Below are 15,867 nucleotides of genomic sequence, written 5' to 3'. Positions count from 1 at the left end.
CTTAGCCACGTTTGGCCATCTCTCAGCACACAAAGTACAGACTCAGTAAATCACTGATTTTGTGGGACCTTCCCTACTTTCTCCATATGCTGCACCTTTCCAGCTTAAAACAAAGAATGAAGTGGAATAGCTTGCTTTTAAAACCTGGCACATTTTTCTTTCCAGCATCACTTGACCAATTGAAAGCAGCTATTCAAAACACAAAACTAAAATGCTACATCGAGGTCTTTCCCAATCTGGTTGATTCTATGATTTAAGGATAGGAACTTTTACATGTGTGACTTGGGCTTGAGACCATAACCAAGCCATGGACTTAGAATCATAGAATCAACCAGGTTGGAAGAGACCTCCAAGATCAGCCAGTCCAACCTAGCACCCAGCCCTAGCCAGTCAACCAGACCATGGCACTAAGTGCCTCAGCCAGGCTTTGCTTCAACACCTCCAGGGACGGTGACTCCACCACCTCCCTGGGCAGCCCATTCCAATGCCAATCACTCTCTCTGTGAAGAACTTCTTCCTAACATCCAGCCTATACTTCTTGAGATCTGGGACCTCTTTAGCTTTCCTTCAGGGTTAAAAACCACACAGAAGACTCTAGTGTAGACACATAAAACTTGTCAGTTAAATACAGATTAATGGGAATGGGTGGGGAGTAGAAATACTGCACTATTTAGGGTAAATACCATATAACATGGTAAATATTTCAGTTTTATAGCAAAAATCAAGTCCCAAGCAGGGACTCAGCATTCAGTTCCCTCTTTTTTTTTAGGCATTTGGCTCTTTGTAGCTTAGATTTTATTGTCCCTCACACTTCCCTGAGTATGTACAAAATAAGTCGTTTCACACACACTCAGTGCAGTTCCACTCACTTTTACTAACAGCTTCCCATTGAAGTGTTTTGTTGTCTCAATTTGAGTTCTTTGTTACAAAAGTCCAGTCTGATTTCTTATTTTTTTGCAGAAATGGAAATGTGTTTTCTTTCAGGATTATACCAGATGGTGAGAAAATTGAACAGGAAAGGACATAAGGTAATTTTCTAGGTAGTCCGTGAGTCAAGGTGGCATATGCTTGTACTAGCTTAACTCCTGACAGCATAAATCTCTGCTATCCACATCAAGTTAGAAGCCTTAATGCCAATGTCACCTTTGAAAACACTCCTAAGGATTAAACAAAAGTGCTTTGGGTCACTTAGGCCAAGTTAAAAGCCTGCATTCACAGCCCACCCACTGGGACACAGAGATGCACTGATTCATACCTTGGTATAGGTAATATATGACTACAGAGGCTGAACTTGGAAGATAACCTCAGCAATGCTAGCAGAAAGAAACTGGAAAAGAAACAGCTCTAACCACCATCTGCAAGCACACAGGGCCTCTACTTCAGCACCCATAAAACTAAGAGAAAAGGGAATCACATTTAAGACAGGAAAGCCAGTTTTAAAATCATTTGTTCTTATCCTTTTATGGACTATTGCTCTTGTTGCCCTCTTTCTGACCTTAGGAGTGCTGTTTGTACTAGCTTTTAGTGTGAAAAGAGTTATAGTCCAAGAAAGTCTTTCTTTCACTCTCCCTTTCTCCCTTCTATCCTGCCTATGCAAGTGTTTTAAACTCCACCCCCCCCACACCCCCTAAGAAGTCCTATTGTAATGGTCACTTGGCATTTCAGCAAGCCAAAAGGTGCCACTGGTATTGTCCTGCATGTCAAATCAGCTTGCATTGCTTGGGCTACATTTCATCCTGTTCCACAGCTATCAAGAGGGATCTGACCTCAGTGGCTGTGTCTGCACAAAGCAATGACCCCCCTGTGAAACTACCTGGGGGTTGTGGCCAGGAGGAGGTTGCTCTCTTCTCTAAGGTGGCCAGCACCAGAACAAGAGGACACAGCCTCAGGCTGTGCCAGGGGAAATTTAGGCTGGAGGTGAGGAGAAAGTTCTTCCCTGAGAGAGTCATTGGACACTGGAATGGGCTGCCCGGGGAGGTGGTGGAGTCGCCGTCCCTGGAGCTGTTCAAGGCAGGACTGGACGTGGCACTTGGTGCCATGGTCTGGCCTTGAGCTCTGTGGTAAAGGGTTGGACTTGATGATCTGTGAGGTCTCTTCCAACCCTGATGATACTGTGATACTGTGAAATAACTGAAGAAATCCAACAGTGACCACAGTGGCTTCCTTGGCCTAGGCTTAGGTTTTGTCCTTTCGCAACCAGCATGACTTCACAGCTACTACAAGTTCTCTTAAGAGCACAGTTTGACTGTCCTTCCCTTAGACTGCAGCTCCTGTGTCCCTCCTAAGGCTTGTATCCCTCCTAGAGTGGAATTGAGGCTCCTTTCTTTTAGATGGACTGGACTTGGAGCTCAAATTATGGTGCAGCCCCAACACAGTCCTGGGAGCAGCCAAGAGGTACTGCAGCTGGGAGCAGCTCAAGGAACCCCAGTAGTGCTGCAGCACTTGTGGCAGTTCAAAACATGTGGAATGAAAACTTGCTTTGCTGCCTGACATCTATCCTCATGTCAGGCAGCAAAGCAAGTTTTCATTCCACATGGGATGAGATTGAACAAGGCTAAGTGCAGGGTTCTGCACTTTGGCCACAACCATCCCAAGCAGCACTACAGGCTGGGGACAGAGTGGCTGAGAGCAGCCAGGAGGAAAGGGACCTGGGGGTACTGATAAGACAGTAAACTGAAGATGAGCCAGCAGTGTGCCCATGTGGCCAACAGAGCCAATGGCATCCTGGCCTGCATCAGGAACAGTGTGGCCAGTAGGACAAGGGAGGTTATTCTGCCCCTGTGCTCAGCACTGTTCAGGCCACACCTTGAGTGCTGTGTCCAGTTCTGGGCCCCTCAATTCAAGAAGGATGTTGAGGTGCTGGAACATGTCCAGAGAAGGGCAACGAAGCTGGTGAGGGGCCTGGAGCACCAATCCTATGAGGAGAGGCTGAGGGAGCTGGGCCGGTTTAGCCTGGAGAAGAGGAGGCTCAGGGGTGATCTTATTACTGTCTACAACTACCTGAAGGGAGGTTGTAGCCAGGTGGGGATCAGTCTCTTCTGCCAGGCAAGCAGCAATAAAACAAGGGGACACAGCCTCAAGTTGTGCCAGGGTAGGTATAGGCTGGATGTTAGGAGGAAGTTCTTCACAGAGAGAGTGATTGGCATTGGAATGGGCTGCCCAGGGAGGTGGTGGAGGCACCGTCCCTGGGGGTCTTCAAGAAAAGCCTGGCTGAGGCACTTAGTGCCATGGTCTGGTTGATTGGCTAGGGCTGGGTGCTAGGTTGGACTGGATGATCTTGGAGGTCTCTTCCAACCTGGTTGATTCTATGATTCTATCATTCTATGATTCTGTCAGGGAACTTCATGGCGGTAAAAGGAGAAACTTGCTCTACCCCAAGAGTAACTCTTGCACCTTTGAAATTCATCCTGAATTTTGCAAGCTTTTAATCATTGTTATAACCAAATCCTGAATTGCACCAGGTGTAAATTGTTTCTCCCCTAGGAAAAGAGAACAATGTTGTGTACTTCACAGCTTTCAGCTGCAGACTTCTCTCTAGCCCAGACGTCAGCCTTGTGTAAATCCAGAACTCACCAACTGCTATGGCTTTATCAAGAACCTTATTAGTGATTATTAAAACTAATCTTGCTTAGGAGTGGACTGCTGTGTGCAAAGCTCATCTTTCCTATTTACTTTGTGACTCTTAATGTGTATACATTAGTGCAAGGAATAGTGTTAGCATAATTCTAGTGTAAAATACAACCAGCTCTATCCATTACAAGTGCATTACTGCCAGGAACTATAAACATGTTTATGCCTGATAGCCTTTTGATTTGATGATATCCTGCTACCTCTGCTGGGCAGGCAAGTTTTGAAACCAAGAAAGGACAGCTTATGATTTTCATCACCAAAACTGTGTTTCTTATTGAAGCATGTTATCTAAACTCCAATTTTAAGAAGGCCATTAAAACAATCTGCCTGTGATTTTAATGGAGAGCAACTGAAATGTCTTCTTCAAAGCAGTGGCAAGAAGGTACAATGCATACTAAGAATCATAGAATCAGGCAGGGTTGGAAGGGACCACAAGGATCATCTAGTTCCAACCCCCTGCCATGGCCACAGACACCCTACTCTAGATCAGGCTGCACACAGCGTCATCCAGTCTGGCCTGAAACACCTCCAGGGACAGGACCTCAACCACCTCCCTGGGCAATCCATTCCAGGCTCTCACCACTCTCATGCTCAACAACTTCCTCCTCACAGCCAGTCTGAACCTCCCCACCTCCAGCTTTGCTCCATTCCCCCCAGTCCTGCCACTCCCTGAGAGCCTAAAAAGTCCCTCCCCAGCTTTTTTATAGACCCCCTTCAGATACTGGAAGGCCACAAGAAGGTCACCTGGGAGCCTCCTGTTCTGCAGCCTGCACAGCCCCAACTCCTTCAGTCTGTGCTCACAGCAGTTATTCCTCCCAGACAGACACATACGCAGACAAACCCTGCCATATCATACCATACAAACAATTTTAATTGTGTAGTTACAGTCAATAACCACTCCTAGTCAGAACATTTCTGCATAAAGAAAAAATTGTGATACACTTATAAAAACAGCCAGCTGTAACAAAATAACTGGTGTTTTCATAGCAATAAACTCATAAAAAAGAAATACACCTTTATACAGAAAATTTATACAGCTGTAGCTTTCAAATTGATTGTAAACCAAAGGAAGACACATTGCAAACATCAATTATTTTCACATTAATTGCATAAGTTTCTAAGGTGATCTATTAGTTTTATTTACCTAAGCTTATTTGCATGATAGTAAAAATTGCATACAACAATAAGAGTGAAGCTTATAGTATGAATTGCTTGGATAACATAGAGCACTTTTTATAGGCAACTGTGTAAAGCACATTTTCTCTATTTAAAACTTTTAAGACACTTTGTTTTACTGCCCATCAAAATACATTTATAAATAGAAAAAAGAAAAATCAGTATGATAACAAGAGAAGCAATATTACATTTAACAGAAAACTCCTCCCCTCTTCCCCTCCCCTCCCCCCTCAAAAAAAAAAATTAATTACAACATGATGCTGCAGGATCTACAAATAAATAATGAGGACTAAATTGTGTTTCACATTTTTTTTTCTTTCTCTCTCTCTCTCTTTTTTTTTTTGTCATTTTCTTTAAAACCATGTAACAATGAGAATGGAAAAAAAAAACAAACAACCAAACCAAACAGACAGGGAAAAAAAAACCAAACAAACAAAACCAAACAACAAAATTACAGTGACCTTTACTTCCAAAAGAAAACAAATCTGACTTACGGCAGTGCCATATAATACAAGGCATTTGTTGGCATATGTTATCTTTCAACTGCATTCCACAGTCTATAGTTCTTTTGTAACATACAATAGAAGAAGAGTAACAAACTCTCTTTTTTATTTTCTTTCATTTATTTTATTTTTTTTTAATTTTTATTTTTATTTTTATTCTTTTTTTTTTTTTTTTAATGATTTTCTTTTTTAAATAAATGTGAGTTTCCAAAGATCAAGTGTGGAGTGCTACGGTTAATAAGAATAATAATTAAAGACAAACCGAACGAACGAACGAGAACGAAACAGAAACGAAAACAACCGAAACAAAAAACCAAAACCAAAAAACAAAACAGTAAATCACAAAAGTTGTAATGCTTTTGTCTGAAGGCTCCAGAATCAAAAATCACTGGTATCATGCTTATTGGGTACACTCACAGTGTATCCAGTGAACACAAATGAATACCAAACAATCCTCGACGCTTCATCTGTTGCCGCGAAGCAGGCTGTAAAACAGAGTTAAAACATCTAGTGCAGTCTGCATTATCCTCTTTTGTCAACTTTTGTGCAAGTTTGGGAAGATTCATTGGCCAAACAATGAATAATAAAGGGTTTGGGTGGGGTTGTTTTTTTTTTTGACAGAACGCAAGGTGGACTTTTCGTTTCGTTAGGAAATAGCGAGTGGCACTGTTGAAAGGAGAAGAATACTCTTAGATCAGTCTTTCAGTTCGGCGTTGGTCTCTGTGTTCCCTTCTACTGATAGCTCTTCTTCTAGTTTCACTGAAAAAAGCGTGTTTGCGTTTTTGTCTTGGATGCTGTCTTCTAAATCCTTGAGCAACTCTTCCTCTTTGTACTCTGCGACGTCCACCTCCAAGCCAGAATTGTCCTTCAGCTTCCCGTGGTGCTTGAGATAATACCGCTGGTTCTGAAAGAACTTGATGATGGTGTACTTGGGCAGGTCAAGCTGAGCGGAGAGAGTCTGGATTGCTTCTTCATCTGGATACAGGCCTACATCTTGTATGAAACTCTGTAGGATCCCAAGGGCTTCGACAGAAATCTTTGTTCGTGGGCGGCTTTTCTGGCGATTCTCATCCTCGGATTCAGCTGGTGATGCTACTGTAGGTTGCCTTGGGGGTAGTCTGGGACCTGGTTGCTGTTGCTGTTGCTGCTGCTGTTGTTGCTGTTGCTGTTGCTGCTGCTGCTGCTGCAAGACAAAGCACAGCATTATTTTTTTTTTGGTATGTGTATTCTTGCTCATGTTTTATGCTACCAAGAAAACCTGAGGAAGGGGAAATTTGCAAAGCTATAAACAACAAGGTATCACAGTATCACAGTATCACCACGATTGGAAGAGACCTCATAGATCATCAAGTCCAACCCTTTACCACAGAGCTCAAGGCTAGACCATGGCACCAAGTGCCACGTCCAATCCTGCCTCGAACAGCTCCAGGTGGTAAGTTTAAAGAAAAGGAAAAAGAGAAAAGAGAGGAAGAACTCCTCCAAACAACCCATTATTGCTGATTCAGAATTAAAACATCGATTAGTAACTCTCGTGTGTCTGCATGTGTGTGAGTAGAAACAGAGGATAAAGGGGCAGTGGGACAGGAAGAGAGAGATGGAAGGAACACTCTAGCTTTGGCTGACTGAAAACACTGGTGACATGACATCAGTGTGGTTTAGCTGACAAATTTTAATGAATATGCTCCATGAGTCAAGCACAGACAAGACAAAATGCTAAGCAGGTGACATAGTGTGGGATTAACTTGACCAGCTTAGCCAGAACCGTAGCAAGGCGAGAGAGAGAAAAGTGCCAGATGAGGGCAAACGCAAAGGAGCTCTGCCAGCAGCAGCAGCTGCTGCTGCTACTGCCCAAAACCAAGGGTTGCAAATCTCTAGCAACAGCCAGACTAAGAGACTGAAGGGATCAGGGAGAAGGAGAGAATTTTAGCCAAGAGCAGAAACATCCCACATTTGGATCTGACCACAGCAGGCACTGAAGTCTCATCAAACTTGCAAACATTATGACAGAACACGTTAGCTGGAAGAGCCTAACATGAGACTGTCAAACCTGTCCTCGCAAGGACAAAGAGGAAATATGGCTTTGCACTTCTCTCTCTAACTTCTCTTGCCTGCAGTCCTAGAATGGTTTGCTTTGCCTGTGTTCAAGTATCCCAACATAGAAACGGGAACAAACACCTTTATCTGCTTCTCTGTGTGGGCTGGGGATTATTTGGTTAATATTATGAAGCATTCAGATGCAAAGCTTTAAATAAGTTGCACTATTATTATTATTAGATGGGAACATGCTGCATGCCAAAAACTTGGGCAATGAGTCAGCAGGCACATCAGAAGAATAAGGCAAATAAATAATTAACAAGACATTAAAACAAAGTTTTGCAAGCATGGATTGCAGAAAATTTCATAGAAAGGTGAGGCACTGAGCCCTAGGAACAGAAATGTTCCTCTCATCTACCACACAAGCACAGCACACTGTGTAAGACCATGTTTAAAATCAAAGGCAAAACAATCAGCTCCTGTTTTTGTTGACAAGTCTTTTGCTTCCCAACACAGGAAGCACTGGTTACTAAGATATTTTGGAGCAGCAAATTTCTTGTCATATGGTGCAAAACCTCCAGTTCTTATTAAAAAGCAGCAGCAAAACAAGCATTTGTTATCACTGCATTTCATTTCCCTTTGTGAGTCTCCCCTTGAAAACTGTGGCGTGTCGGCAGCGGTTTCCAAGGTTCCAGTTGCAGCTCACTTGCAGACCCTAAGATGCACAAAGTACTGCAAGAACAGTATCAGTATTGGAGGAATACAATTCTGCCCACTTGGCAGTGCCACTCGTGGTGTATTGGAGGAATTATAATTCTGCCCACCTGGCAGTGCCACTCGTGGTGTATTGGAGGAATTAGAATTCTGCCCACCTGGCAGTGCCACTTGTTATTGTGGAGGCTCTGCGTAGGTCTCAACACCCAGTTTAGAAGCCACTGCTTCAAGTGATCTTATTGTAAGACCTGACACAAATGCTGGCGAGATTGGGGCTTTTGCCTCATCCTTATTCACATCCTTTCATGTTTTATGGTCTGTGAGCAGTCCCATTCAAGGCCTCAGTCCCACAGAAATTCAGGACTGCTCCCAGCACATTAAATTCTTACAAGACTGGAAGCTTTGCACATACAGATTGAAAACTTGTGTCTCAGCTACATATTTATGCATTTATGTAGAAGAGCAGAGACAAAATTCAAGCCCAGCCTTCTGATCCTCACTCTTACATTTCATATTATGAGATTATAATGCAACTCCTTATGTGAATAATATTCACAAGATCAAGCACACGACATTTATCAACTAGGCAAGAAAACCTAAGTACGTGGCAGAGTGGTTGAACGTTTATACCGTGCATAAGTGTCTTCTTTTATCCCTTGAAGAAGCAGTTTTGCTAAAAACAATGCACAGTTTCAAAGAAGTGCTGTTTTATTACTCAGTATAGATCTTTCTGTCCCTTTTTGCTCAATCATACAGCAAATTTCCAGGCTTTCACAATTATTTTAGTACTTGACATCCTAAGGGATTGTCTTGCTCAGTTTGCTTTATCTTTAATGCACACTTGTATTGTTTCTGGCCGTGAGATAACTCCATCCTCCCTAGCTTTGTAAATAATCTGCTGTGTAGGTAACACAAATGATACACTGGGTCTTAGCTGAGGTTGCGAAAGCACAGGGTAATATCTGCCCTTTAAGAGGGAGCAGTTAAAAGGCTGATCTCAGGCCTTTAATGAGAAAGGATTAAAGAGTCTGCAGCTCAGAGAGACAGCAGTTCATGCTGCTGACCTGAGCAAGACTGCCAGCCTTGCTCCCACTTTGCTGTGCCCATGTGAGCAAAGGGTGGACACACCCCGGGGAGGAGGACATAATGCTGGGACTACCCTGGAGCAGAGGGCAGCTGTTTCCAAGTCCCATGGCATGGGTCCTTGCATCCCTTCCTCTTTCCCTGACACAGTGTCCTTGTGCCAGCTCACCTGTGGAGCAGCACCCAGCCAAGGTCCAGCAGTCAGCAGGCCTGGTAAGAAAGCGCCTCTATGCTCTCCTTTCCCAAGGGTGGTGGGAGAGGGGCTCTGAAGGAAAAACAAACAAACATTGACTCACCCCAGCCTAGCTGGGGCTGAAGGAGGATGAGGAATCCCCTACCCTTCAGTCCTACCCAGGGCAAACCAGAGGCTCAAGTTTATCTTTTGAACAGCAATGCAACGAGTTCCTCCCGCTTTGCTGGCAAGACGTCCGACAACCAGTGCCAAACACCTCTGCCTTTCGGTCCTGACACACACCTATCTAGCCAGGGACAGCCAGGACAGCAGCTCATCCTACCCAGCATGCAGGTGCCTCTGTGCCACCACATGCACCCATGTTTGTGAAACACCAACAGGCTGAAACAAAAACTGTGGGTGGATGCAGAGTCATCTTTGAACTCCGGTAGCGGATGGCAGCGTACTCTTATCTCGTACCAAGAGACCTGCACTTAGCCTGGCCACAAAGAAAGAAACACTAATTTCCTTTGCTCTGGTTAAGGCTTTATTTACTTAGTGCTCTGTGGGATTGGCCAAGGTAAACTAACCTGAATCTGTTCTGCTGGCACATGGATAATGTGGGAAGGCCTGTCACCATGGTGATGAACTGCATTGCTCTCTTGTTCATAAATGGCATCACGTTCAGGCTGAGGAAGACTGAGGAACCTTCGGATCATGGAGAGATTCTCCCACAGGGTCCTGTTCTCTGGTGAAGGATCTTCTTTCCAACGTAACAGCTCACAGAGCCACCCCTTGAAGATAACACCAGCAAAACATTAGTTTTTTTTCCTGACTTCATGAGGGGCAAAACGAGGGTGAAACATGTACTTTAGAGGCACTGCATTCTCTTACACACACCCCTGATATGAAAAGGCTTTCACTGCGCTTAAAGCAAACAACGATACACTGAGAGGCTGTTGCACTATTTCACAGACCCTTGCCAACCACAGTGTTTTTGAAAGCTCCTTCCCCTTGGGTCCAGCACCACAGCACTGGTTTTCTTTGATATACAGTGGTTGAGAAAGGCAGAATCCCTGACAGGTGTTTCAGTATATTCTCTCTAGTGCCTATTGACTTCGATGCAAGGCTACACCTACACAAGAGCACTGAGCTTCAGAAGCCAGTAGGTTGGTCAGCAGTTTTCTGTTAGGACTTGTCAGGGAGCAAGATACACTCAGACTTCTGCTATACCCTTTTGTTTGTACCATTTCCACATCACAAGACAGCAAGTTGCCCAAGCGCTTACCTACTTCAGTTCAGATGTGGGTTTGGGATTCTTATTATGAAGTCATCTATAGAATTCCCTGCAACAACTGCAGTGGTTGCTAATTTCCTTCCAAATGAGACAGATGAGTTCATCTTGAAAATGTAACAATATTCTTACATCTTCTTTAAACTTAATGGAGGATTTTTTTTTTAATCAAACAGAATCACAGAATTTCTTAGGTTGGAAAAGACCTTCAAGCTCATCGAGTCCAATCATTAGTTTCACACTGACGAGTCCTTGACTAAACCAAATCCCTCAGCACAACATCTAACCACTGTGAATCACTATGGTTGGAAAGGACCACCAGCATCATCCAGTCCAACCTTCATCCCAGCACCATAGCCTCAAGCACCACATCCACTCTCCTTTTAAACCCCTCCAGGGATGGTGACTCCACCACCTTCCTGGGCAGCCTGTTACAGTGATGGTGACTCCACCACCTCCCTGGGCAGCCTGTGCCAGTGCCTGACCACCCACTCAGCAAAGAATTTACTCCCAGTATCCAACCTGAACCTTCCCTGATGCAACTTGAGGCCATTTCCTCTTGTCCTATCATTAGTAATTCAGGAGAAGAGATCTTAATTGTGCACCAGTAGTTTTAAAAGGCTTGCAAATGCTTTGGATAGTAGAGTGTGCATCAGCAGCAATTTTTGGTAGATTAAAGTGGGGAAAAAAATGAATTTACATGTATAAACCATGCATATTTCTTTAGTTTCAAGCTTCAGGAATCTGTTTCCAAAACTACATCCCTGCAATTTTATTTCTTAACACTGTAGGAAAGATAATGTGACATTTTATTGAATCAACAAATAATCTAAGTGTACAGAAGCTTTTAGATCTATTTCATATGTACTGGTAGTTAAAACCTGGTTTATTCAGGACAGTTTACTACTACATACAATAGATGCAGAGATACAATATAGACAAGTATTTTCTTGAAAGCATTCATAACTTTAGCTAACAGTTAATAAATGCAGTGTAAAAATATTGCCACGATAGGAAGAGGTGAAAGTAAACAAATAATCTTAATGCATTCATGTTGTATATGAAAATATTTAGTGAGATGTGTATAAAAATGTGAAGCTTATTCTCTTGGATAGAAATGGAAAGTTGAAGAAAAATGATACAGGAGAAAATGCCCCCAGGAAAAAGAAAGAAGCAAAATGACAAATGGTGATAGCAGAGCTGAGAAAGCAGAAGATCTAAAGGGGGTCAAAATCTGGTGAGTGATCACTATGGGTACTAGGCAGAGGGAGGAGAATGGCAGCAGCCTTAGGATGGAGTGTACCCTGTTCCCCAGCCATGTGCTAAGGGTGGCTACCTGGTGCTGCCCCAGGGTTTGCCAAGCTGACTAGGAAATGTTGCCAAACAGATTCACATAGAATCATAGAATCAACCAGGTTGGAAGAGACCTCCAAGATCATCCAGGCCAACCTAGCACCCAGCCCTAGCCAATCAACCAGACCATGGCACTAAGTGCCTCATCCAGGCTTCGCTTGAACACCTCCAGGGACAGTGCCTCCACCACCTCCCTGGGCAGCCCATTCCAATGCCAATCACTCTCTCTGCCAACAGCTTCCTCCTAAAATCCAGCCTAGACCTCCCCCATCACAACTTGAGACTGTATCCCCTTGTTCTGTTGCTGGTTGTCTGGGAGAGGAGACCAACCCCACCTGGCTACAACCACCCTTCAGGTAGTTGTAGACAGCAATGAGCTCTGCCCTGAGCCTCCTCTTCTCCAGGCTAAACAATAGAGCCTGCATCATCTAGCCTGTCCCAGCTGGAATTGGATGATGCATTTTCAAAGCAGTAGCAAGGGGCTGTGGTCTCTTCTCCTCAGCATAAGGCACTCTGGGATGTATTAGCAGGTTAATGTGCAAACTGTCCCTGTCCTTAACAAATTCACAGTGCTGGTGGTTCTCTGCAGACCTTGCTTCCATGGGGATATGTGTTGAATTATGCTCAACAGCAGTATTAGTTTTCTGCAGTGAGTTAAAAGAGCTGCAATCAGAAAGCTTAGCTACTTGTTGGAATGGAAGGGAAGAAGAAGGGAAACAAATCTAGATCTGCACCAGTACAGATTGGGAGGTGATCTGCTGGAGAGCAGCTCTGTGGAGAGGCACCTGGGGGTCCTGGTGGCTAACAAGTTCACCATGGCACAGCAATGTGCCCTTGTGGCCAAGAAGGCCAATGGCATCCTGGAGTGTATTAGGAGGACTGTGTCCAGCAGATCAAGGGAGGTTCTCCTGCCCCTCTACTCTGCCCTGGTGAGACCTCATCTTGACTACTGTGTTCAATTTTGGGCTCCCCAGTTTAAGAGGGACAGGGATCTGCTGGAGAGGGTTCAGTGGAGGGCTACGAGGATGATGAGGGGACTGGAGGGCTGTCTTATGAGGAGAGGTTGAGGGACATGGGGCTGTTTAGTCTGGAGAAAAGATGACTTAGAGGGGATTTAATGTTTAAAAACACCTGTGGGCTGTGAGTCAGGAGTGGGGACAGGCTCTGCTCACTGCTCCCTGGGACAGGACAAGGAGCAATGGGTGTAAGTTGCAGCACAGGAGGTTCCACCTCAGCACAAGGGGGAACTTCTTTACTGTAAGGGTCCCAGAGCACTGGCACAGGCTCCCTAGGGAGGTCGTGGGGTCTCCTTCCGTGGAGATTTTCGAGGCCTATCTGGATGTGTTCCTCTGTGATCTGTGCTGGATTGTGTGGTCCTGCTCTGGCAGGGGGATTGGACTCGCTGATCTCCTTGAGTCCCTCCAACCCCTAACATCCTGTGAGCCTGGGATCTTTAAATTCAAAATCCAGCTATAAATTTTTACATTAAAAAAACACCCAAACAAACCAGGCCACTCTGAAGCATAAACATTCATAGATTCAAGCAATGGTTTGGGTTGGAAGGGACCTCAAAGATCATCTGGCCAGGGACACTTTCCACTAGACCAGGTTCTTCAAGGCCAATTGTCCTTCGGTTCTCTGGAGTCTGCACTGCTCTCTGGAGGCTGCTGGAGAAAGAGAGCAGAGCTGACTACCAAGGGCAGCTTGGTGAAACTGCAAAAAGGCCAAAACAACCTCCCCTCTCCCATGGCACTTCTCTAAGGTGCACAGACAGGCGGGACAAGAAATTGCAGTGTGCATCTAGAAACTGAACACAGTTTGTGTGGTGACCACGTGAACCACAGAACCTTCAGGGGAAGAAAGACAGTAGAAACTCTTTTTAAACATCCAGGAGTAAAAATATTCCCTAAGCAATCCTATTTTATGCTGAGTAAACATATTTTACAACAAGACTGGTTTGGTTAACTAAAAAATTCCTTCTCCCTTTACTGTCTTCTCTGTTTCTATACTGACTAGATCAGACCTTACCATAGAATCACAGAATCAACCAGGTTGGAAGAGACCTCCAAGATCATCCACTCCAACCTAGCACCCAGCCCTAGACAATCAACTAGACCATGGCACTAAGTGCCTCAGCCAGGCTTTTCTTGAACACTCCCAGGGATGGTGACTCCACCACCTCCCTGGGCAGCCCATTCCAATGCCAATCACTCTCTCTGACAACAACTTCCTCCTGAAACCTAGCCTAGACCTCCCCCAGAACAACTTGAGACTGCATCCCCTTTTTCTGTTGCTGGCTGCCTGGCAGAAGAGGCCAACCCCACCTGGATACAGCCTCCCTTCAGGTAGTTGTAGACAGCAATGAGCTCTGCACTGAGCCTCCTCTTCTGCAGGCTGCACACCCCCAGCTCCCTTCAGCCTCTCCTCACAGGGCTGTGCTCCAGGCCCCTCACCAGCTTTGTCGCCCTTCTCTGGACACATTCCAGCATCTCAGCATCTCTTTTGAATTGAGGAGCCCAGAACTGGACACAGCACTCAAGGTGTGGCCTGAGCAGTGCTGAGCACAGGGGCAGAAGAACCTCCCTTGTCCTGCTGGCCACACTGCTCCTGATCCAGGCCAGGATGCCATTGGCTCTCCTGGCCACCTGGGCACACTGCTGGCTCATCTTCAGCTACTATCTACCAGCACCCCCAGGTCCCTCTCTGCCTGGCTGCTCTCAGCCACTCTGTCTCCAGCCTGTAGTGCTGCTTGGGGTTGTTGTGGCCAAAGTGTAGAACCCTGCACTTGGCTTTGTTCACTCTCATCCCGTTGGCCTCTGCCCACCCACCCAGCCTGGCAAGGTTCCTCTGCAGGGCTCTGCTATCCTCCAACAGATCCATACTTGCTCCTAGCTTGATGTCATCTGTAAACTTACTGATGCTGGACTCAATCCCCTTGTCCAGATCATCAATAAAGATATTGAACAGGACTGGGCTCAGCAGTGATCCCTGGGGGACACCACTAGTGACAGCTGCCAACTGAATGTGGCACCATTCACTACCACTCTCTAGGCCCAGCTTTCTTTTGGTTCAAAGCAAACAAAATCCCAAGCATATCATTTGGTTTGATGTCCAGAATTCTGTATATGGCATAATGCTAAATGAGAATCTATGAGATGTTTCAGTAAATTTTAGGACAAACAATCATTCAGGCTTTTCTAATCATGCATTTTAAGATCTTTAGAATTTGTCAATACTGTTTGCATTGAATTTAAGAGGCATAAACTGCTATAGTAAAGTGCAGTTGATTTTAACCTGTGAACAGAATGAAGCTGATTTTTCTCCTCTTGCATCTACACTTAACTTTAGAGCAATTTCTGTCTAGTTCAGACAGTTCATTCTTCAGAAGGAGGGCTTGGGGCACAGTTGTTTTGTATTTTGGGTTTGTTGGGTTTTTTTGTCTTTTCAGTCTTACAGGAAGTGCTGTGCCATGGCTAACAAGTTCCCCATGGCACAGCAATGTGCCCTTGTGGCCAAGAAGGCCAATGGGATCCTGGGGTGTACTAGGAAGAGTGTGTCCAGCAGATCAAGGGAGGTTCTCCTGCCCCTCTACTCTGCCCTGCTGAGACCTCATCTTGAATACTGTGTTCAGTGTTGGGCTCCCCAGTTTAACAGGGACAGGGATCTGCTGGAGAGGGTCCAGTGGAGGGCTATGAAGATGATGAGGGGACTGGAGGGCATGGCTGATGAGGAGAGGCTGAGGGACGTGGGACTTTTTAGTCTGCAGAAGAGAAGACTGAGAGGGGATAAGATAAATGTTTATAAATGTCTGAGGACTGGCCAGGAAGGGGGGACAGGCTCTGCTCACTGCTCCCTGGGATAGGACAAGGAGCAATGGGTGTAAACTGCAGCACAGGAGGTTCCACCTC

At 45.1% G+C, this 15,867-nt stretch overlaps 1 protein-coding gene across 7 annotated transcripts in view; it reads right to left on the bottom strand.

Annotated features, from left to right (window-relative positions):
* Positions 1 to 4,473: 4,473 nt before the first annotated feature.
* Positions 4,474 to 15,867, bottom strand: part of SATB1 (SATB homeobox 1) — a 119,385-nt gene continuing 107,991 nt past the window's right edge. For 4 of the 7 annotated variants that reach the window (XM_064167279.1, XM_064167281.1, XM_064167282.1 and 1 more), the window contains 3 exons: positions 9,903 to 10,106; positions 9,310 to 9,405; positions 4,474 to 6,492 (listed from right to left, as the gene is read on the bottom strand). In XM_064167279.1, coding sequence (XP_064023349.1) covers positions 6,004 to 6,492; positions 9,310 to 9,405; positions 9,903 to 10,106 — 789 coding nt within the window. In that variant the 3' untranslated portion in view covers positions 4,474 to 6,003. The remainder of the gene's footprint in view (positions 6,493 to 9,309; positions 9,406 to 9,902; positions 10,107 to 15,867) is intronic. The other 3 variants (XM_064167284.1, XM_064167285.1, XM_064167286.1) reach the window with 3 other exon arrangements.

The sequence above is a fragment of the Pogoniulus pusillus genome, chromosome 28 (genome assembly GCF_015220805.1).
Source record: "Pogoniulus pusillus isolate bPogPus1 chromosome 28, bPogPus1.pri, whole genome shotgun sequence".
Taxonomy (NCBI): domain Eukaryota; kingdom Metazoa; phylum Chordata; class Aves; order Piciformes; family Lybiidae; genus Pogoniulus; species Pogoniulus pusillus.
This window is presented reverse-complemented; position numbering and strand designations above follow the sequence as displayed.